This window comes from Neophocaena asiaeorientalis, unplaced genomic scaffold (assembly GCF_003031525.2).
Source record: "Neophocaena asiaeorientalis asiaeorientalis breed wild unplaced genomic scaffold, Neophocaena_asiaeorientalis_V1.1 scaffold476, whole genome shotgun sequence".
Classification (NCBI taxonomy): domain Eukaryota; kingdom Metazoa; phylum Chordata; class Mammalia; order Artiodactyla; family Phocoenidae; genus Neophocaena; species Neophocaena asiaeorientalis.
The window spans coordinates 76,333-100,246 of NW_020172178.1; the positions used below are offsets into that span (position 1 = coordinate 76,333).

Genomic DNA, 23,914 nt, shown 5'->3' on the forward strand with positions numbered 1-23,914 from the left:
GACCTATACCTGTCCTTATTCCAGTGATAATATTTTCAACGGATCAGAGAGGAACTTTTGGAGCCAAGAACCAGGACTTCTCTCTCATGGAAACAATCTATTATCTGAAGTTCGTGTAATATTCTGAATTGGTTCCTTCACATTATCTGGCAATCAAGATGTAAACAAGATGGAAAGGAAAGTACAGTACAGTTTAAGCTCCTCTACAGAGGAATTAAGTCCTGATTCTAATATTTAGTTCTTAGGTTCTTCAGCTCAGGGTAGTCAAGACAAGACTTAAAAAAACAAATACACTTAAATTTCCCGTTTCTACTTTCAAACTGCACCTACAAAACTGGGAAAGGAAAGGAGTCCCTGAGAGTTAAGACTTGTTCATCTGAAATCTGCTGCAATCTTCGGAACCTGCTCCTATTCTGTGACAGATGGCAGTCTTCCAAATTTGTTCGTAATTTTACACCGGGGAAGATTCCTTTCCATCCTTCAACACCCAGCTTAGAATTCACGCCCTCTCTGAAGTCTTTTTGGGTTCTCTAGGTTTGCAATAGCTACAGAGGAGCCTAGGGTCATCCTTCTACTCTTTAATAAGAGTGTTTGTCTGTCTAACCCCTCAGCGGTCAGAGTTCCACAAGGACAGGAACTGAGTTTCATTCTTCCTCCAGAGCTCAGCCCAATGACTGGCATAGAGCAGTAGACGTTCAGCACGTTTTTGTGTGTGTGTGATTTAACTGCAAAGAGAATCGTGAAAAGCAGCCCTGGTAAATGAGCCCAGGTACAGCCCAGATCTGGCGGAAGGTGCTAACAAGTTTTAGTTGGAGTTCTTCCCCCCAGGCTCACTTTCTCCAAGTTTGCCACTCCACGCAGGCTCCCTGAGCAGACTTTCCCCGGGCGCCCCTGCCCACCCATCTGTCGCTCCAGCACCGTCTCAGAACTCACCGTCCAACGCCTTCTCTGGAGCCGCCGCCACCCGGTCCTGTGCTTCCCGCTGTACCGGGGAGCCGAGGAGGTTGGTCACCAGCTCCCTCATCTTAGCCACGCCCGATAACAAGCCCTGGAAAGGGTCGGCGACGCCCGGCGCCTCACAGGGCACCCGTAGCTGCTGTCGCTGCCCGTCCTGCCCGACGTACTCGGCCAACAACTCCATGGACACCACCAGACTTCCAGAGCGCGCAGCGATGACGCGCCACCCGGAAGCGGAAGCCAGCTCGCCGCAGGCGCAGGCGGGAGAAGGGAGAGGAGTAACTTCCGTTTGTCGGAAGTCGCTCCTCCCCCTTCCTTCGCTCCCCGTCTCTGGGATTGGTGCCTGGCACTGAGGCCCCGCCTCCTCCGGCCCCGCCCCTCGCGGGCGCTTTTCCCGCCTCCGCCGGGGCCGAGAGGCGGTCCGGGTGACAGTTGAGAATGGCTGGAGCCGAGGAGCGTGCTGGGCGGCAGTCGGAGCTGGAGCCCGTGGTATCGTTGGTCGACGTACTTGAGGAGGACGAGGAGCTGGAGAATGAGGCGTGCGCCGTCCTGGGCGGCAGCGACTCGGAGAAGTGCTCCTACTCGCAGGTGGGCGCGCGGCCCGGGCCTCGCCTCCCCCGGGCTCCTCTGAACCTTCTCTTCCCCGCTGGACTTACCCTCTTCCCGCCTGCCGCGGCCGGCACCCCCTTGGTGGTCCGGGGCCGCTGTTCGTAGTACGTTTCCCCATCGCAGGCCCAGTTGTCCTATTACCCTTAGTCTCCCGAGCCCCCTTCCTCAGCCTGTGTCCAGCAGGGCTCCCCTCCTTTCTCGGTCTTCCTCCGTCCGCCGCCCCTCCCCACCACGATTCTCCAGCCTTTGGCCCTGGAGCGGCTGCTCTTTCGTTCCTTTCCCGTCTCTTCTCGGTGCCTCAGCTGCTTTTCACGAAACCGTCCCCGTGACCTCTCACATCCAGACATCTTTGTCTCTACTTTTCGCATCTTCAGACCATTTATTAGGAATCGAATGGGGGAGTCAAAACAGAGTTAAAGGAGAGAGCTCTGGATTTGAAAATCTCCCCGTGTGGGCTGGGCTCCTGGACAGCTGGTTCTTCTGCAATTTAGTTTGACAAGTGCTAGCTGGGTTTTTGGAGAGAAGAAGCAAGTTCTGCATCTGTCTGCAGTCTGCCCCCCAGGGCGATAGACCGGGACCCGAACAGCTGGTGGCACTGGCAGAGGAGGGGAGGGGAGGAGAGAAAGCATTTGGAAGATGTCGTGAACAGGGATTTGAGGGGGTGTGATGTCTTTGTTTGGTGACTCATCCTATATTTCTAGGTACAAAAATGGAGAAAGGTGGGTAGAAGAAAACTAATAAGAGGTGAGAATTGGTAGGACGAAGAAGGTTACCTTCCAAGGGGGTGGAGTGGAACGCTGAAGGATGTGGAGAGAGATTTGGGGTCATTATGTGGTGCGGACTGAGATCATAATACCAGTTGTCATCGCTGTCCAGTTGAGTTTACAGTGCAAAGTGGTTACATTTTTTTTTAATACACCTTGTGTCAGATGTATTTAATGTTGTCTGGTATTTAAAAACCTTTGGTCACCACTGAAACAACTTTTTCCCTGCTTTCCTTTTTTTAAAAAGTCTGTAAGTTACCTTTGAAATGTAGTTAGGTTTTTGAAATGGACTTCCTTAACATTTTTTTTATTGTAGTGAAATATGTGGAAAAGTGCACAAACCATGTATAAGTCTTGGGAAAGCATAAACAAAAACACATGCAGGGCTTCCCTGGTGGCACAGTGGTTGAGAGTCCGCCTGGCGATGCAGGGGACACGGGTTCGTGCCCCGGTCTGGGAAGATCCCACATGCCGCAGAGCAGCTGGGCCTGTGAGCCATGGCCGCTGAGCCTGCGCGTCCGGAGCCTGTGCTCCACAACGGGAGAGGCCACAACAGTGAGAGGCCCGCTTACCACAAAAAATAAAAAAAATAAGCAAACACATGCAGGTACGTACTACCCAGATCAAGAAATAGAACATTACCGGCATACCAGAAGCTTCCTTGTATCTTCCTTGTGTCTCCCCCCTTCCAGAAGGAGGTACTATCCATTATCAGGATTTGCTTGTTTTTCTTTCAACTTTTTATTTTGAAACATTTTAAGTCTACAGATAAGTTGAAAGAATAATATTATGAACACCTGTGTACTTTCACATATATTCACTTTTTAACATTTTACAACATTTGTTTTTTCTTTTACCCCTTCATTGTAATAGACTTTCTTTTTTCTTTTTTCCTCAGCCACTTGAAAATAAGTTGCAGACCATGACAGTACACCTCTGAATACTTCAGCATACATCTAAAAATCAAAGGGATTCATTTAATGCATTGGTTTTCTCTTTGGTAGAACCACAAGCATTTTCCAAAATTAAGTATGATTATTACTTACATAAACTTAGACACGTTCTCCTACATTTTTTCTTTTTTTTTGCTGTACGTGGGCCTCTCACTGTTGTGGCCTCTCCCGTTGCGGAGCACAGGCTCCGGACGCGCAGGCTCAGCGGCCATGGCTCACGGGCCCAGCTGCTCCGCGGCATGTGGGATCTTCCTGGACCGGGCACGAACCCGTGTCCCCTGCATCGGCAGGCGGACTCTCAACCACTGCGCCACCAGGGAAGCCCTCTCCTACATTTTTCTGTGTTGAAATGATTAAGCAGACCAGCTTATTCACAGCTGACTGAAAATATTAAACTTCTTTCTATCACTTTAAGAAAAGATTATATGAAAACAAGCACTAGTGTATGAAACATGCAACAGTGTTTTGGTATTCTGTTGAATAAGCTTTTTTATTAGCCTCAGTGTTTTTTACAGGAAAATCTTGACCACAGGTAATCTGATTTCAATTATTTCTTAGATCATAGTATGGGCATTAGGTGACTCTGCCATGTTTCTTCAATTTTTTTCTCTCTTTTTCCATTTTGGGGCTGTCTTTTAGGGCTCAGTAAAGAGACAAGCACTATATGCCTGTAGTACCTGCACCCCAGAGGGAGAAGAACCAGCAGGAATTTGCCTAGCTTGCAGTTATGAATGTCATGGAAGTCATAAACTTTTTGAGCTATACACAAAAAGGTAAAATGGTCAGAGACTGATGCTGAATGCTTTTCAAATATTTAGATTCTTTTCCAGCTGCACTTTTTTTCTTAATCTTTTTTTTTTTTGCATTCAAAGTAGTTGTGCACTGGTAAAATGTAATGTGTTTTTATATAATATAATTGGAGAGAGCAGTTTTTCCAGAGGGCCTTTTTTTTTTTTTTAATTAATTTATTTATTTTTGGCTGTGTTGGGTCTTTGTTGCTGCGCGCAGGCTTTCTCTAGTTGTGGAGAGCGGGGCTACTCTTTGTTGCACTGCATGGGCTTCTTATTGCGGTGGCTTTTCCTGCAGAGCATAGGCTCTAGGAGCGTAGGCTTACTAGTTGTGGCACATGGACTCAGTAGTTGTGGCACACGGGCTTAGTTGCTCCGCGGCATGTGGGATCTTCCCAGACCAGGGCTCGAACCTGTGTCCCCTGCATGGGCAGGCAGATTCTCAACCACTGCGCCACCTGGGAAGCCTGGCAGGCAGATTCTTAACCACCGTGCCACCAGGGAAGTCCCCCAAGGGCCCTTTAAAATAAAATTATGGTGCAAACTCAACTACTCCTGCTGCTCTGCCATGATTTTATTAGTGTTTGTGTAATATAGATATTTGTCTTTATGCATGTTAATCTCTAGAATTATTAAATCTTTTATTGTTATGTGCTTGGAGAAATTCTGGATTGGATACATGAACAACAACCAAGGTCACTTTTTAGATCCTAGAAGCCAGTTGAAAGGGAAGAGGCTATGACATGAATTTAAAGAGTAAGTCATTAGATTTAAAAGAAAAATTAAAATCGGCTCTTCCTCCTTTGTTTCAGAAATTTTCGTTGTGATTGTGGAAACAGCAAGTTTAAAAATTTGGAATGCAAATTATTTCCTGTAAGTAAGCACCGTAACTATAAATGCATGAAAAGTAGCTGAGATTGATATTTGTCCAAGTGGATAAAAACCAAGTATTTTCCAAAAAGGAAGTTCTTATGCTTATTCTTTGTAAATGGAAAAATCTGTATTAGACTGCATCCCATTTATTACTTTTTGGAAAACTAAGTAACCTTTTCAGAGCCTACAGTGTAGATTGTAATTAATATGAAGGGTTTGTGGGGGAATGTTCTAAAGTGATTCAGGTTTAGTTTTGTTGATTGCGCTTATGCTTTAAGGTTTTTAAAGCAAAGGGGATGACTTTAAAAACTGAATAAATAAAACTTGGCAATAATGAGTGGGTTATGTGCACTCAGAAGTTTTTCAGTGCTTTTTGGATAAAAAATACTATGCTTATACGCTAACTTTCAATGAAATAACAGAAATGAAAGAGAATATAAGGGACATTATTCAATCGTATTGCTAAAACTGTCATGCTTTTTCCCTCCTCAAAGATTATTTTTAGATAATTTCCTTGCCTGCCTCCTAGTAACCTGGGGGCTTTGGCTATCACAGCTGGGCATTAAGAAGTCTTTTGAAATTCTAGGCCAATGTCAGCTTACATAGGTTGATAATTAATATTTGTGATTCATTTTCCTCCAACTGCTACAAAGAAGACATAGAAAATAAATTTTAACTTTTCCCTGTATCCTGGAAAAAGTATCCCTTTAATAGGAATGAATTTTTTTCCTTTGTACTTTGAAAGTTAAAGACCAGCTTCTGGTGGGTGGAGATATTTAATGCACAAATTTATTGAATGCATAAATTTCATGATGCATGAAATTATAGTTAAAGTTAGACCATATTATATATTGAAATTAATATCTTTCAGGACAAAGCAAAGATAAATTGTGGCAATAAGTACAATGACAACTTTTTTGGATTGTACTGCATTTGCAAGAGACCTTATCCTGATCCTGAAGATGAGGTAAGAGATTTAGAGGTTAGCACCGGGACTGTGTCATCTTTAGCCTTCACTCCTCAGCCTTTTGTCATATTTGACCCTTTAGCTGTTCAGCAGGGATTTGGGGATTGTGAAAGGATTCTAGATTTATCCCTTCTTATGAATCTGGGCTGGAGCTACAACCAGAACAGATCCCAACTATTATTCTCATTCTTACATCATGAGAATGAAATATTGGACAGGACTTTCTCAAGGCCAGAACTTTTTTCCTTTCCCCCCTCTTTGCCTGCCTGTTTGCTCCATTCCCCTGAACACTTTCCAGAAAATGACCTTCCGTTTCTTACATCCCTGCAAGGAAAGAAATAGGGTGTACAAACTGGATCCTCTTAAAAATTTCAATTAGACATACACACAAAATTTAAAAAGAATTTTTCTTCTTCCTCACTCCTGTACCTTCTTACCCCCCAGAAACAACCACTGTTAACACTTTTTGGTATATGTATTTTTAAACCTTTTTCTGTGCACATATAAGTGGGTGAATGTGAGTTTTAATTTCTAGTTTTATTTTGACAAAAGTGAAAATTCTGTGCATTCACATCTGCAACTTGCTGCAATTCACATTACCTCCCTGGGCCTGGGTTTACGTCTGAAGTGAGAATACGTTACTTATTTATAAAGTTTTATGGGAATCATATATTAAGTAACTGATATGAAAGCTTTGATCATTGCTCACAAAGTGCTTATCTTAATGTAATCCTTCTGTAACACCAGTTCATGGAGAATGAACTTCTTTGGCCCCTTGAATTGCTGTTTCTCCCTGTTCTCTTGACTTCTGGCATGTGGATAGCAGTTTTACAGAATTGGTAGAGAATTATTTAATATCTAATTCTAATGTGTGCCAGATTTACTTTGGTATCCCAGAATTCGCTGTAATCATTAACAAACAAATGGCTTTCCCGTGTTAGATTCCAGATGAAATGATCCAGTGTGTAGTCTGTGAAGACTGGTTCCATGGAAGGGTAAGGAAAGCTTTTACCTTTTAAAGACATTGTCTTTACAAAAAGAGAAAAGATCTTGTCTTTTGGAATTTACTATATTTTACGTTGTAGTTACTCTTCTAAAACTATAGTAAAGATATGATCAGCATACTAGTGCAATATATTTCTTTCCCCCGGCTGCGTTGGGTCTTTGTTGCTGCACATGGGCTTTCTCTAGTTGCGGCGAGTGGGGGCTACTCTTCGTTGTGGTGTGCGGGCTTCTCATTGCGGTGGCTTCTCTTGTTGCTGGGCATGGGCTTTAGGCGCTTGGACTTCAGCAGTTGCGACGCGTGGGCTCAGTAGTTGTGGGGCGTGGGCTCTAGGGTGCAGGCTCAGTGGTTATGGCGCACCGGCTTAGTTGCTCCACGGCATGTGGGACCTTCCCGGATCAGGGATCAAACCCGTGTCCCCTGCATTGTCAGGCAGATTCTTGACCACTGTGCCACCAGGGAAGTCCCGCAATATTTTATAAAATAATGGGCTTTTTGGACAACTTGGTGATCACAAGGAAAATGTTCGATTTTCTGTGTTCACAGCATCTTGGTGCCGTTCCCCCTGAGAGTGGAGATTTCCAAGAGATGGTGTGCCAGGCTTGCATGAAACGCTGTTCTTTTTTGTGGGCTTATGCTGCACATTTGGCAGGTAAATGTCTCTGTGGAGTTGGTATTCCGCCAACTTGTGCTGTATGTTCAGAACAATTTGTATGTTCAGTACGTAATTTTTATCTACTAGTTTTAATTGGACTCTGTGGATAAAAGTATAAGATCTGTTCCTTCTCCACAAGGTGCTTATAGATAGATTGGGAGACTACCAAGAACAAATTTGTACTTAAATGGCGTGATGCAGAGTATGGATGAGACCAGAATTAGAGAAAATGGAGGAAGCAGTTTTGAACGGGATTTTGAAAGATAAAGAGATAAACATTGTTCTTAAATGTAAGACATGCTATTGGTTGGGGAGAGGGTGGTGGTATAGTTTGTCATATAGTGCTTTTATTATACTCTTAAGAAATTGACCCCAAACCACTAATCAGCAATGAATGTTCTTGAGGCATTAAATATTTTATTTTATTTGTAATGCTATATGTGTTAATTTATTTTTTTTATTTTTTAAATTTTATTTATTTATTTATCTGCATTGGGTCTTCGTTTCTGTGTGAGGGCTTTTCTCTAGTTGCGGCGAGCGGGAGCCACTCTTCATGGCGGTGCACGGGCCTCTCACTGTCGCGGCCTCTCCTGCTGAGGAGCACAGGCTCCAGATGCGCAGGCCCAGCAGCCGTGGCTCACGGGCCCAGTTGCTCCGCGGCACGTGGGATCCTCCCAGATCAGGGCTCGAACCCGCGTCCCCTGCATTGGCAGGCAGATTCCCAACCACTGTGCCACCAGGGAAGCCCGTGTTAATTTATTTTTAAAGTGTCAGTTGTCTCCTGCTCTGGCCTCATAATTTCTTGCCCTTCTCACCTTTAGGGAACACTTCACCATACAAACCACAAGCAGCCTCAGACATTTTGATTTGTCTCGAAGCTCTTAACCTTGGTGTGCTTCCTTCTGTTCATACCCTTTACAATTAAATCTCTCTTTCTGCTGGACCTGAATTTATTTCGCATTCATCAGGTTTTCTTAACAGTTCCCCTCTGCCCCTCCTTCATTTCCTTCCCTGTCAGCAGATGGCCTCATTTCCTACTAAACTGAAATGCCATCATGCAAACTGAGTTCCCTTATCATTTCTCTTCTCTCCACAGTATTTCTGTCTCTACACGCACTCTTTCTGATTTCCTTCTCTCATAAAGAAAAGCTGTTTTTTCTAAAAGTGCCCTTCTACCTGTATTTGCAGTTAAATCTCTTCCTATTGCCTCTTGCTTCTTGAGGTGTCCCTGTCTTTAACATCTATAGTATTTTTTTTTCTCCTTTACATAAAAAGTGCTTAAGTAGTGATTGGTATTTTTAAATGATCTTTGCAGTTATTTGACTCTTTGGATTAGGCAGGCATAAACTAAAAAAGTGTTATTTCCTTTCTTATTATTCCAGAGATTAAGGTTGACTTTCTCCTTTTCCAGATTCTGAAGTATGTTTTAATCAGACTAAGTGATTTCATTGGCTAACAGGTCTGTGGATATGTGTGTGTGTGTGTTTTCATTGAACCCACAGTAACCAAAGTGACTGCTGAAGATGATGGGTTGCTGCTGAATGTTGATGCGGTAGGTGACCAGGAAGTTATCCAACCTGAAAATGGAGCTCATCATGATGGTGCCCTCAAAGAGGATGTTCCAGAACATGGAAAGGCTGCTGAGAAGGAAGTTAAAGCAGAGCAGATGAACGAACCATGTACCAGCTCTAGTTCTGAAGCTGATCTCCAGGTAACATGAAATCTGAGCTATAAAAGAAATAAAACTTAAGCAAAATTAATTCTGTAACCTATATAGCTTTGGGTTTCAGTTGTACCCTTTGCCTAAAGAAATCCTTTGACAAAATCTAAACTATGAAAACTATGATAGTTTAAAAAACACACTTCAAAACTTAATTTAATTTCAGACAGCATTTAAGAATCAACATCTCGACACAGAATCACAGTCTGGCTGCAAACTTGAGGAGCTTAAAGCTAAGCAGTTTATAAAGAAAGACACTGCCACCTATTGGCCCCTGAACTGGCGTAGCAAGTTATGTACCTGCAAAGACTGTATGGTAAGTACCTGATCAAGTTCAATATTAGTATGTTTTGTGGACTGATGCCTAAAATAAGAGCACCTCAAAAGTATATTTATGAAACTGATATTAGAGTATAGAGAACTGAAAACTTTTTTTATATTAAGCAAATTTATGAAATAGTATTTGCAGTCTGAATGCTAATGGAAGAAATTAAGAATTATGCAATACTTTTTATTAGCTTCATTTCAGTGGAAAATAGCTTATCTTTTTTATATCATAGAATTGCTTGGAAACACGTATTACTTGAAAGTTACAGTAAGTCAGTGGTTTTTAAATAAACATCTCTTAGATCGTATAATATCTACTGGGAAGTTGGGAGGTTTCTAAAAGATTTGGGCAAAAAGAATAAAACATTCAAGCAACTCTGCTAAAAGGCTCAGGTTTTTCTGGGTATTATTTAAATAAATTTTTAGTGATTCTCATGAGGTTGACTTTCTGAGAATGACATACAGTTCTAATGGGGAAACTGGTTTTATTTTTTAAAGAAAATGTATGGCGATCTAGATGTCCTGTTCCTGACAGATGAATGTGACACAGTTCTGGCTTATGAAAACAAAGGCAAGGTTGACCAGGCAGCTGACAGTAGAGACCCTCTAATGGACACCCTTAACAGCATGAACAGAGTCCAGCAAGTGGAACTTATTTGTGGTAAATATTGTTTGTGAAAGTTCATGAAGTTCATGAAGTTTCCTTCACCATTAAAAAAACTTACGTATAAGGAAGACAACTAATAACCTATTTTAATTTAACACAAAGATGGTTTAAATTTGGAATTGTATAGTAGGCCTCACCTACACTTGCTTGATTGTAATGTTGCTGGGTATTTAGCTGCTATTTCCATTGAATTAGGGTTACATGCTTGAGAAACCATAACATGCTATTTTGACTAAGGGTAGATGTATGAGTAAAGAATAAAAGGAAATCAATTTCTTTTTCCATCCACTGAAATAATTTTCATTGAACATTACATGTCATCTTTTTGAGCAAAGCATGCCATCTTTTTGACAGTTCTTGAGGATACTTCAGTGGTTCACAGGAAACCACTAGAGGGGAAACATTCCCAAACCCTTAATTACAGGCTTTTACATTTTTTCCCCCAGTATGCGCAGCCTATTTTAGTGATTTCCATCCTAGCCATTTCTACTCGGATGCCACCACTTTTGTGCCCCTTTTTGGACATTGATTATTCCTGTCTTGTATTTGTAACTGTTTGATTAATTTCCTTTTACCTTTATTGGAGTAAAAGCTTTCCAAGGATAGAGGCTGCATCTAAAACATTTTTGTAGCCCTCAAGGTGCCTTGTACATAATACAAATTGTTGAGTGAGTGCGCGAGTTTTAAAACTTAATGTTTGACAAGTCCAAGATATTTCAAGCACTAGAATTCCAGAGAGATGGAAAACTTTAAAAAAAATTCTTAGCTAATCATTTTGGGAATGAGCATATCTCTGTTTTTTGAGGGTTTTTAAATGGAAAAGTGTCCCAGATGTCAAAATGGAGGAATTTGAGAGAAATTGAGAACAAGTTTCTCTGCAGATTTCACTTAAAGAAAAATGTGGTTTAGACTAACATACTCAAATGTCAATGGTCAAGAAATATTTTGTTTCTTTTTTTTTTTTTTTTTTTAAATATTTTGTTTCTAAATGCAAATGGCTTATCTAAAGTTTATGTCCTTTTTTTGTTGTTTTGATTTAGAATACAATGACTTGAAGACTGAACTTAAAGACTATCTCAAGAGATTTGCTGATGAAGGCACAGTAAGTTTAGTTAGAGTTTTAATCAGGGCCTTGTATGTTTGGAATAAAGTATCTTTTTTATTGAAGTATGGTTGATTTACAGTATTATTTTAGTTTCAGGTGTATAACATAGTGATTCAACATGTTTATAGATTATACTCCATTTAAAGTTATTATAAAATATTGGCTACATTCCTTGTGCTGTACAATATATCCCTGTAGCTTGTTTATTTTATACATAGTAGTTTATGCCACTTAATCCCCTACCCTTCATTTGCCTCTCCCCCTCCCTCTCTCCACTGGTAACCACTAGTTTGATCTCTATATCTGTGAGTCTGTTTTGTTATATTCATTTGTTTTATTTTTTAGACTCTACATATAAATGATAACATGTAATATTTATTTTTCTCTATCTGACTTATTTCAGTAAACATAATAATACCCTCTAGGTCCATCCATGTTGTTGCAAATGGCAGAATTTCATTCTTTTTTATGGCTAATATTCCATTGTGTGTGTGTGTGCCACGTCTTCTTTAACCATTCTTCTGTTGATGGACACTTAGGTTGCTTCCATATCTTGGCTATTGTAAATGATGCTGCTGTGAACATTAGGGTGCATGTATGTTTTCAAATTAGTGTTTTCAGTTTCTTGGATACATACCCAGAAGTGGGATTGCTGGATCATATGGTAGTTCTCGTTTTAGGTTTTTGAGGAACCTCCGTACTGTTTTCCATAGTTCATTTTCTTTGATGAAAAAGATGACTGAGAGCTTAATGCAGGCAGAGGAAAGGGAAATCAATAGTAGTGAAACACCAATGGACTAGCCACATCAGGAGTCCTTCCTAACCCTCCAGATGAGGGACGGAGCAGTCATGCCTGATCTGGAGAGAATCGTAGCTTAGGAGAGGGCCATTGGATCAGCCATACTGATTCTCTCAGTCCTGACCTTCAAGCAGGGATTTTTGGAGAAGGAAGGAAAAATGAAAGCCAGACGGCTTTTCTGTGATTTTTGAGTTCTAGTTTAAAATAAAACAACTTTATATTGGGGGGCTAAAACATTTCTCTTGCTGGTTAGGACGGTCTATATGCTTTTTTTTGTTTTGTTTTGTTTTGTTTTGTTTTGTTTTTTTTTTTGTGGTACGCGAGCCTCGCACTGCTGTGGCCTCTCCCGTCGCGGAGCACAGGCTCCGGACGCGCAGGCCCAGCGGCCATGGCCCACGGGCGCAGCCGCTCCGCGGCACGTGGGATCCTCCCGGACCGGGGCACGAACCCGCGTCCCCTGCATCGGCAGGCGGACTCTCAACCACTGCGCCACCAGGGAAGCCCCAGTCTATATGCTTTTAAGGGTAACACTAACTCTATAATGTATAAATTTTTTTTTTTTTTTTGGCCACGTGGCACGTGAGATCTTAGTTCCCCGACCAGGTATGAGCCCATGCCCCCTGCAATGGAAGCAAGGAGTCCTATCCACTGGACCGCCAGGGAATTCCCATGTAATCTTTTAAAATAGTTTTCCAGGGACTTCCCTGCTGGTCCAGTGGTTAAGACAACACACTTCCACTGCAGGGGGCGTGGGTTCGATTCCTGGTCGGGGAACTAAGATCCCACATGTCACGGGGTGCAGCCAAAAAATAAATAAATAGATAAAATAGTTTTCCAGATGAATTTACAAATACCTCCTGGCCCTTTACTACTCATACATTTATGATGGACTTTTTCTTCTAAAGTACTTTTTTATCTTCCAAAGGCAGATATAAAGCAAAACTTTTCTTTTCATGGCCTACAGTTGTCCTTCTGGACAGAAAATGTTTTGCTCTGCTATAGCTAGACAGACAAATGAAGTCAGACATGGGCCTGACGGACACTCGGGACGTGCCCGGAAACTTGTTTTCTTGGAAGAAGTCTCTGCCAACTGAGTGCTTTCTCATAAATGTGGGAAGAACTTGTAGCTGCCTGGATATCTGGCAATGCTGCCTTTCTGCAAAATGAATTGTGAAGTCCAAAGTTAAAGAGACTTCCTAAATGGTTTTTTCATTTTTAGAGAATGTTCCTCACTGTCACTAGGGACGGACGTCTTCCTGCTTCCCAGCAGCTCTTAACAGACAGTTATTCTCGTTTCTGTTGCAAAGGCTGTCCTCTGCTTAATGCAGCCTCAGGCTTCTCTCTCACTGGAACTAAGAGGGTGTAACTGTTTTGGGGTTTTTTTTTGTTTTTTTTTTTTAAATAAATGTATTTATATATTTTTGGCTGCATTGGGTCCTCATTGCTGCATGTGGGCCTCACATTGTAGTGGCTTCTCCTGGTGCAGAGCACGGGCTCTAGGCACGCGGGCTTCAGTAGCTGTGGCACATGGGCTCAGTAATTGTGGCTGGCGAGCTCCAGAGTGCAGGTTCAGCAGTTGTGGTGCACGGGCTTAGTTGCTCCACGGCATGTGGGATCCTCCCGGACCAGGGATCGAACCCGTGTCCCCTGCATTGGCAGGCGGACTCTCAACCACTGCGCCACCAGGGAAGCCCCGGGTGTAACTGTTTTAACCTCGGCACTGTTAGTGGACGTTCAGGGTCTTTCAGGTGTGTCAAAGCACATGCTCTTGCCTCTGCTTTTGTGTAGTTTGTGGTTGCTGTGCTCTTTATTGATTTTATTACACACACACTTAAATTCACGTAAAAGAAAAAAAGTAGGTATGTTGTCTTTTTCCATTCACATTTGAAACAGTTTTATCCAGAGTCTTCACATGTGTCTTCAGTGTATGGATCTTTGTGACAGCTAGAGCCATTCTTTATGAGTCTGAGATTATCTGATGTGATGATTTAAAAGGACAGAAAAATATTTTTTATTGTTTGTTTTCGACATTACAGACACCTTAAGTTGTCATAAAGCTCATGTGCTTTGGTTGTATTTGGCTATAGAAGAGAAAGCTAATACGGTCTGGGTGTTGTCAAATGAGGGACTGCCCTTTATTTAATGTTTGTGTCTGACTAAAATAATAATAACACTTAGACACTACAAATTTTCTAGGACAAACCAATAAAATGATTCATTATTGGACCCAGGTATTTATTCTTTAACATTTCTACTCTGCATATTGGCTGTGACCATTTGAGGATGCCTAGAAACTCTAAAGATTACACACTCTAATTTGTGTAATTTGTGGGCTTTTAGGTCTCCTCCTACTGCTTCCTTGCCAGAGAAATGTCCTTGTATTGCCTTTCAGCGTTTAATGTTTGATCTGAGCTAGGGGCAGATCCTTCACATTGGAACTCCCCAGTATCCTATTTAATAGCATTTATAAGTGTGCATTCCCAAGCCCAGGGCCTTAGAGCTCTGAGCTGTGGTTGCCTCAGAGTGCGTTAGCATCTCGGTCTTGAGTCTGTGAGGGGTTCTCATTCCTCACAGGTTGACCCCCGGCTGACTCTTGGTGCCTGTGAGACTGGTGTGTCAGCTGCCAGTCTGGTGTGGAGTTCTTTCATTTCGAGGAGTTGTCAGATCATGTCTCGCCCCAGTGAGTTATTCAGGTTGCCTGTGCCATTTGGGGATGTCGCGCTCTTACCCCTGGGGAGTGGAGAGGGAGGTTTTCGCTTTACACTCAAGTGTTTGTCCTCTTTCTTCTCTCTCTCCCCCTCCCTCCCTCTTGCTCACTGTATTACAGTGCTCTCTTTTTCTCTTTCTCTTTCCCTCCCTCTCCCCGCCCCACCTTTATTCCTTTATAATAATAAGAATGTGTTACCTTTGTAATTGAAAACCATGTTAACAAACCTGTCAGTTGCGGCACCGACTCACTCTTGGGGTGAGCAGGGACTCCTTCCGGGTAGGCCTGGTTTACTTTTTTATCCATATTTCCCCTTATTTTCTTATTTTTTCATATTTTATTTTGCTAATAGAAACACTTCTATGTGATGTTCTAGTCCTTTTTCCGATAAAATACAAGATAAATTTCTCATTTTTCTTGCATAACGTGATTATTCCATTTACTGGGGGTACCGCTTCCATGGTCTTTGCCAATTATTTTTCTATTTATATAGCAAACATCTTTAATTTTGGACTCTTGAAGAGGGAAGAGTTTGGGGGTTCCTTTTTTTTCAGTAAAGGAGAGAGCACAAATCTCAAGAAAAGCAGATTTTGTTTGCTGTGGGTGCTTCTGCGGGACTGAAGGACATCCCCAAGACAGCTGTGTCATGAGGAGAGCAGTGGCCTCAGGAGACCACTGGTCTCCTCAGTTTTCATCCTGGCTCTGCCGCTTTTCTTTTCAGCTGATATTCACTGAGAACTTACTCTGTGCTGGGCAGTGTTTTACAGGTATTACATCTCATCTGCTCTTCAGACGGCCCTGTTAGATGGGTGCTGCTTTCATCTCATTTTAATGAGGAAACCAAGGGCGGTGGTGGAACCCACGCTCCGTACCAGTGTGCTGTCTGCCTACCGCGTGACGCTGACTGGCCAGTCTCTGAGCCAGGATGCGCTTGTCTGCAGTGGAGATCGGATAATTAGTTACACATTAACACAGTCCTTATCAGCAGTACTCTTGGATTGATTGTGAATGTTACAACCGGTTAGTGCTGTTCTGTGATGTGCCCTTTCCTAATTTTCGCTCTCCCTCAACAGGTGGTTAAGAGAGAGGACATCCAGCAGTTCTTTGAAGAATTTCAGTCAAAAAAGAGAAGAAGAGTGGATGGGATGCAGTATTATTGCAGCTAGACTGGGATGTGGCACCTTCTCATCCAGCCAGTGAAGATGCCACTTGCTGTTCCAGGAATAAAAGAGGCATATTTCACCTTCGGTCCTCATTCTGTCCTCCCTGGAGCGGCCGCCTCCTGCTGATTTCACAACCAGCATTCTTTCTGACTCAGCTAAATGCAGCTCGTTCCACAGACTTGAGTCCCACCACGCCAGTCCAGCCAGGGTTATTTGCTCATGAGTTTCAAGAAGTTTGATTTGGTTTTGAGAAAGTAAACTAGTTTTTTTTTTCCCCTTATGATTTGCTCTTTAACTCCCGAGTGTGTCTGCCCTGTCACAGAGCCGCTGTCTTCCAGGACCTGCTCTGTCAAGTTCTCTTCCTGTCAGCTCCAACCTCCGTAGATCCCCCCACCCCTGCGATCATGGTGCCTTGGGTCGAAGCTTCCTCAAGCCTGTTCTGCCCCTTCTCCCACATCTCTGTTTTCTGAGCTTCGGTCACAGCTTAGAAGGGATCTCAGAGCTTGCTTCCTCCAGGCCGAACCTCCAGAGTAGCCAGGACTGATGGTTTTCTGGCCTAGATGTTTATCACAGGCAAGGAGATTGGCTGATGGCAGGACTGAGGAAGACTACCTTTGTTACAAATTTTACTAAAAAATTTAAAGTGAAAATTTCATTCACAAGTCTACTGGCACTAGAATATTAGAATTTCAGTACTGTAGTGCTCACAGGGCTTCCTGGAGAAAATCTGCCATTATACTGGTCCCTCTCTACTGCCTAGAAAATAGACCGGGTACTACCCTGTGAAATCATGGTGGTTTACAAAGTCCTCTGGGTTTCTTTATATTATCAGGGATATTCGTAAGCCTAGATTATAAACAGACCTATTTTGATATTGTTCTGTTAAGAAAATGGTATTAGAACCCCCAATAAATTATTATTTTTCCCCTTAAATCTGTGCTGAAGAAAAAAGCTACTGGCTTAGCTTACTTGTAGCGAGCAGGGCAGTGAGTGCTCTGTTTTGGGAGACGATGTGGAAGAGATCCCATGTGCAAATGATGAGCTTTATGTATATAAACGTTACTGTCCACAGCTGAGTCCCTAATGACTGTGAGATCTTTTGAAGAACCTCATGGGATGTTGTATAAAACCCCATATTTGAGGGGATGTCCTTTCAGTTGGTTTGAAATCTCTTTAAAGCCCCTCAGTCTGTGTGGAAAACACCTTTTGATAAACAAAGAGCCCTCAGTTGCTCTCTCCCTCTGGAGGAGCGTGGTCTTTCCTGACAGTAGACGACACACTTTGAGGTGTGAGACTATACACATTTGAGGCTTTGGGGCCACAAGTGTATATTAGTATTTTTGTGTGTCCAGCAGTCACAAGTGCCCACCGATCCCTGGATAAGGTGAACTAGGCCTACAGAAAGTCAAGGACTTAAAGAAATAGTACAACTTGTTTTTCTGCATCAAACCTCCTAATTACAGATCCTGATGAAGAGGGACGTGTGGAGCTGGAAGGTCTTGTGGCCACAGGAGATGCCTGTGTGCTCTGAGCTGGCCTTGTAGAAAGGGTGGAAAGGCTAGGGTGAGAGCTCACGGCATCTTCAAGGTGGTTTACATCCCCAGCTTGGGAACTCTGGCCCAAGTCTGAGGATTTTTGAACCCCCTCCGCAAGGTGGTACTAGTTGTGTACCATTGTGGCCTGAAAGTTTCTATCTTCTCAGACGTTTGATTTAACTATCAGAAAGTTCCTCCCTTCCTCACGACAGCTCAGGACCCGGTCTTGGAGGTGACGCATTACTGTGCGGCAGAGCACAGATCACCCAGTGGTGAAGGGCTTGTTTTAGGAAAGGTACTGTTGCTTTTACATTAACCAGAAAACCTCTTTTTTTAACCTGTTGTTAACAACTAGTTTTCTTATTGACTGTATTGGACTGTCTCTTCTTGTAGAGACTGATTTTGGCCAACATGTGGCAGTTGATATTAATGCATGTTTTATGCAAAACAGGAATATGGTATTAGTTACTTGTAAGGAATTCTGGCATTGTATGTGCATTTTTGTAGAATTGTTACTGGACTTATAATTACATACTTAACTCGAATAAGGTTTCTGTAAAATTTAAATAAACCAATTCAGAATAGTGGTTTTTCAGATTGTTTTTAGTCACTTTTTTTTTTAAAGAAGATGTTGGGGGTAGGAGTTTATTAATTTATTTTATTTATTTTGCTGTGTTGGGTCTTCGTTTCTGTGCGAGGGCTTTCTCTAGTTGTGGCAAGCGGGGGCCACTCTTCATCGCGGTGCGCGGGCCTCTCACTGTCGCGGCCTCTCTTGTTGCGGAGCACAGGCTCCAGACGCGCAGGCTCAGTAGCTGTGGCTCACGGGCCCAGTTGCTCCGCGGCATGTGGGATCCTCCCAGACCAGGGCTCGAGCCCGTGTCCCCTGCATTAGCAGGCAGATTCTCAACCACTGCGCCACCGGGGAAGCCCTGTTTTTAGTCACTTTTAAATGTACACAGCCTCCCTTTGCAGGCTGTAAGAAAATGGGTCCACTCCGGCAGCTCTGCCTGCCCTGGGGCCCTGCTCCAGCAGAGGGGACGGTTCCTGTCTCTGCAGCTGTTTTATCCGATTCAGCCTGATCCCAGGTCCCGCCAGCAGAGCTCCTTCACTCCCCTCCCCACCCCCACTTTAGGACACCTCTGAGGAGGGGGGGCCCATGATTCCCTCTGGGGCCTAGATGAACAGAGAACAAAGAAATGGGCGGTCATGACCTATCGCAATGTGTTCAGGTCCTGCTGTGTGCAGGGGAGAGGGCTGGGAGCCCACAGGCCAAGGAAGAGATGAGGTCCACCTCCATTGTAGCCATTATTTCAAAAGTAAATGTGAGAACAAACCAAGAAGCCAGTGTAGAGGTCCATCTTTGGCCTCCCCGCAGCTCTTGCTTCCTTGGAAATGATTCACACTTGAGGTCATCACCTGTGGTGAGTTAAGCTCAAGTGAATGAAGTGCTCTCTGTAGGCCTGGAGCTGCCCTCATCTCTGAACACGCAGGATTACAGGGAACAGCAGTTCTCCCAGCTCCCCCAGAGGACCCTAGCGGACTGGAAGAAAATTGAAAGAGCAGCCCCAGTGACAATCGGACCTTGGCAGTGACCTAGTGAAGCTCCCACGGAGGGTGAGTGTGTTCTGGGGAATGTGGGGAGCACAGGAAGCCAACCCAGCAGAGCTCCCAGGAACCAGTGAGGCTGCCTCCCAGTCAGCTCACCTGGAAGCGGCTGCCAGGCACAAGCTTTGGCCTGAGGGGCATCTGGCATTCGGCACGGGGCCAAAGCCGTACTCTACTCACTTGTGCCCCGAACCACTGGGCCTTAGACGGGTTGTGTTCCATCCTTAGTCACAGGATCCCTAGGTTGGAAGGGATCGGAGAAGTCACCCGGCCTCACCTCTCGGGAAGGGGTCCCTCCCTCGCGGGTGATGCTCAGAGGGGACCAGTGCTGGTCTTGGCCACCGGGCTTCCATGCCTCCATGCTCTTGGTGGCAATGCCTCCCCTTCCCTGCCGGGTGACTTGAGGCGCCTTGGCCTTCTCTCTCCGCTGCGGGCAGAAATCCTGTGAGCCCTGTGGAGCCCGGCTTAGGAGAAGCCAACGGCCTGGAAGGTGGAGAGGAGAGAAAACCAGGCCCGCGGTGACGCGCGCACTGAGCCACTGGATTAGTCTCGTCTGAAGCTCATACGGCTCGTAGACTTTTCTGTAGCAGGGAACACTTCTGCGGTTCTCTAGCTCCTGCTTCTGAGCACTTCTGGTGACAGAGTGCCCGCTACTGCACACGGCACTCGTCCCCTGCTCTCCCAGTCTTGGTGCCTTTTCCTGTGGAAAAAGTCTGGACACTTCTGGACTTTCCCACTGGCCTCCCATCCAGGTCTTTGTTCTGGTCTTGATTCTCCCAGGGATTCTCCCAGGGATGCCTTGGCTGCCCCTGCTTAACTTTGCCTCAGCTGCCCCACCTGGAGACTCCCATCCCCCCGGAGATGGCTGGGTTTCTCCTCAGCCATCTATCCTCCTGTGTGGAGCCTGTGGCCTGTGTGGATCACGTCCCCGACTCCTGGCTTCCCTCTCTTGCCTCTGCCTCAGGCCTTAAGGCTCCTGGATGCAGCTGACCTGTAGTTAAATGAGCCAAATTGAAAAGTTCTACAGCTGTATTAGGTTCTCCAGAGAAACAGAACCAATCGCGGATATATACATCCACCTCTCTCTCTCTCTCTCTCTCTAACAAGGAATTGGGAATTGATTCACATGACTGGCAGGCTGAGAAGTCCCATGATCTACTGTCTGCAAGCTGGAGACCCAGGAAAGACAGTGGGGTAGTTCCAGTCCCACCCCGAAGGTCCAAGAACCAGGGGAGCTGATGATGTAAGTGTCAGTCCTAGTGCCGGAGGAGACCCGTGTCCGAGCTCAGACGGGCAGAGAGTAAATTCTCCCCCCGCTTTTTTGTTCTATTCAGGCCCTCAATGGACTGAATGATGCCCACCACACTGGGACGCTCATCTGCTTTACTCAGACTGCAGGTACAAATGCTACTCTAACTCAGAAACGCTCTCCTAGACACACCAGGATAACGTTCAGCCAAATGTCTGGGCACCCCACGGCCCAGTCAAGTTGACACAGAAAATCAGCCATCACAACAAGCGACCCGTTTGTCTCATTCCACCCTGCGCAGCACCTGTGGAGTGAGAGAGGCCGCCTGGGGCCTGGAGTCATGGCCTGTGCCCCGGCTGTTACGTTCTCTGGGTCGCAGGTGCCGCTCAGGCCATTCCCTGAGACCACGCTGGGGTCACAGCACCCCAGCCGCGAGGGAAGGGGCTCTCTGCTCCCTCAGGCCTGGAGCTGTGAATAAAATGGGGCAGCAGCTGAGGAGAGAGAAGCTGCTGAGAATGACAGATGCACCTTCCCCACCAGTTTCTTCACAGAGCTGTGGAGCCAGCCACTGATTCCATTCTCAGGTTCTGTTCTCGGTGCATCGGCAGGTCAGCTGCTGTGACGGAGGCCTCCGGCTCTCTCCTGCCCAGCCTCCGCTCCCCTCCCCTCCACGACCTCTTCATTATGGATGGGGAGACACTGCCGTGTGGCTAATATTCAGATCATCACTTCGTAACAACACTTAGCCCTGTTAGTGATGACATATTCGTGAGTTTGCTTAGTATCTGTCCTCCCCACTAAACGGTTAATTCCACGAGGTCAGGGACTGTCCTTCCAGCTCATGGTTAAAGGGCTGGAACCTGGGGGCCGCCTGCCCCACTGCACAGCTGCGGGCTGCACGCGTTTGTGCGCCTGATCTCATTCACCCACCCACAGCAGCCTGAAGAGTATGACTGTCCGTCCCCATTTTACAGATGTGAAAACTGAGGCTCTGAGAAACCGGGGATCCATAGCTTGCCAGGGTGACTCCCAGCTCATTTCATTCAACAGTCTGGCCTCATGCAAGTGGGGCACCAGGAACAGTTAAGAATCTTGGAGCAGGGACTATCCTGGCAGTCCAGTGGTTAAAACTCCGCACTTTCACTGCAGGGCGCACAGGTTCGATCCCTGGTCGGGGAACAAAGACCCTGCATGCTGTGTGGCGCGGCCAAAAACATTCTTGGAGCAGAAATGATGGAAGATGCCAATAGTTTTTGCATAAATCACAGGGTGTCGTATTTTGCCCTGGGATAGGAGGGACATTGACTCTCTTCTGGGTTTTGTTTTGGTAAATTCACTTATACTTACATGACAGAATTGGACTGTCTTCCAGCATCTAAACCACTACAGGGAGGGTTTCCTAAGCCTTCCAAGAAACACCACCCCAGCGCGGCGTCCCCAGGCTAGAGGCTGGGAACGGATGGCGACCCCAGAGGAGAGTGTGGAGCCTTCGCCCACAAGGAGTATCACAGAAGAGAGGACGAGGGAAACGGTGGCAGGCTATTTTGCCCACGAGGTCCAGGAGTGAGGAGCGAGCTGGAGGGTGGCCCCCACGAGAGGAGGTGAGGGTGGAAAGTGGCTGGGAGCTGGGTGAGGGCCGACTCAGCTGGCCTGGGCACTGAGGCTGGGAGACTGGGCGCCGTGGGGACCGTGGGGACTGTGGCTGTACAACTGTCTTCAGTTGTCCCCCAAAGCTGGGTCCAGACCCCGGAGATGGACATGTCCATTGTTCATGGGTTGAGTTTGGCCAGAAAATTGGTGGGAAGGTGAGCAAATTGAGGAGGCCAACACCTAGGGACATTGGGCTGTCCTTGAGAGGGGAGCAAGGAGGCCAGAGGTCAGACGTTCCAGAGGAAGACAGGAGGGGCATCTGGGACATGGTGGCCTGAGAGCAGGAAGTGAGCTAAGGTTTCAAAGGTGGAGCCCTTCTGGGGACAAGGGGAAAGGTCACAGAATAGCGGGGAGGGGAATAGAAGAGCAGGTAGCTGGAGATGGTCCCCGGCGCTACCCAGGTTGATGGCCGGGCCTGGAACAAGAGGACAACAGGGAGGCTGCGACAAGGCCTCGGGGTATGAAACGAGTGACAGCGTAACGGTCACGAGCTGAGAGTGGGACAGCCAGACGGCAGGGGCCGCAGAGGTGCTAGGGGTGTTACAGGGGGGCCGCCACACGCTGCCTATCCTGACCCTCAAGTGTGTAAAGTGCGAGACGCCAGTTCTCGGGAGAGGCCTGCAGGGCGGGAGGAGGGCTGGAGCTCAGCTAAGGCAAGAGGCAGGAGAGGAGAGAGTGGGAAGGTGGGGGAAGCATGCAGGAAAGGTGGGCAACGCGGATGGGGTTGGGGGACGGCCTGGGAATCCAGGGGGCTGTGCAAGCGACCTGGGAGAGCGGGAACAGCAGGTCCAGGGGGACGACGGACCCCATCGCTGCAAAGGGCACAGTCCTGGAAGCCGCAGGGGGATGCTGGGAAGTCGGGGCACTCGGGCCTCTCAGGGCCATCCACACCTGGACTAACCAGAGTTTGGGTGGATCTGTTCAGAATGTGGAGAAATGGGAAGAACAGATGTTTTTAGTTTGGTCACAGAGGGTGGCGAGGTATCTGGTTCCTCTGATGGAAGGTTCCAGAAATGGAGGATGTTTACGTGGGTTTAAGGTGAGGGATTTCAGGAGGAGAGTGCGAAAGGCAACAACTGCCCACAGACCCTCACAGCAGGCCTGCCAGGGGTGTTGAGGGGCTTCTTCACCTGAGAATGGGGAGAAGACTCAGAGTGACGAGGATTATGTGGCAAAATACTTAAAGTCCACAGTCAAAGCTCACTCCGTGAACTCTGTGAACTACTGTCACCCCATTTAAGGATGAGGACCCGTAGGCTCCTCGTGGTGCCCGGTGACGGTCCCCGCTAGGCAAGTCTCCCTCCGGAACACGAGCCCCTCCTCCCTCGGGGTTTCTGGTCTCGGCTTCCTCACTCTCTCCCAAGCTCGGCCACCATCCAGCAGTGGTCACAAACATGCTTAGACACCAGACTCTGTGGATGCAGGTGCCTCGAAATTTACAGACAAGTGACGCTGGCCCCAAATCCAAGGCTCTGCAAGATGTGAAGCTCACCCACTGGGAAGACATCAGAGGAGGACGTCTTAACTCTGATGCTGACGCAAAGGCTCATGGCCAGCATCTGAGGCTATTCAGAATGGTGAGCTCTGGGGGTTTGGAGACCAAATAAAAAGAAGCCCATGGGCAAAAGGTGTGCAGACAAGGGACACGTCAGTGGGTCCTTGAGGTGAAGTCAAGACCGAGGTGAGGCCCATGGGCCCATGTCATCACTGTCAGGTGTAAAGCTGCGTTTGGAGCCGGGACAATTAATGTAGGCTGAGCGGGTGATGGTGCGCAGACCCACGATTCACTTCCATACTTTCTGTGAAGGGAGCATCCCT

General features: G+C 45.9%; 2 protein-coding genes across 2 annotated transcripts in view; one reads left to right on the forward strand and one right to left on the reverse strand.

Moving 5' to 3' along the window:
* Window positions 1-1,188, reverse strand: part of GON7 (GON7 subunit of KEOPS complex) — a 3,516-nt gene extending 2,328 nt beyond the window's left edge. The window contains exon 1 of the mRNA XM_024757847.1: window positions 934-1,188. Within this exon, the coding sequence (XP_024613615.1) occupies window positions 934-1,141 (208 nt within the window). The 5' untranslated portion in view covers window positions 1,142-1,188. The remainder of the gene's footprint in view (window positions 1-933) is intronic.
* Window positions 1,189-1,395: 207 nt separating this feature from the next.
* UBR7 (ubiquitin protein ligase E3 component n-recognin 7) lies at window positions 1,396-16,200 on the forward strand. Its single transcript, XM_024760043.1, has 11 exons — window positions 1,396-1,545; window positions 3,923-4,056; window positions 4,884-4,944; window positions 5,816-5,911; window positions 6,853-6,906; window positions 7,461-7,566; window positions 9,072-9,280; window positions 9,456-9,605; window positions 10,115-10,277; window positions 11,324-11,385; window positions 15,968-16,200. Exons 1-11 carry the CDS (start codon window positions 1,396-1,398, stop codon window positions 16,058-16,060), a joined length of 1,278 nt encoding a protein of 425 aa, XP_024615811.1. The 3' UTR covers window positions 16,061-16,200.
* The last annotated feature ends 7,714 nt before the right edge of the window (window positions 16,201-23,914 follow it).

Excerpts from the sequence above, each read along its gene's own strand:
- UBR7 (XM_024760043.1), top strand. The coding sequence starts at position 1,396 with ATGGCTGGAGCCGAGGAGCGTGCTGGGCGGCAGTCGGAGCTGGAGCCC. Across the intron at positions 4,945-5,815 it reads TGGAATGCAAATTATTTCCT|GACAAAGCAAAGATAAATTG; the intron begins GTAAGTAAGCAC and ends AATATCTTTCAG. Across the intron at positions 11,386-15,967 it reads GATTTGCTGATGAAGGCACA|GTGGTTAAGAGAGAGGACAT; the intron begins GTAAGTTTAGTT and ends CTCCCTCAACAG.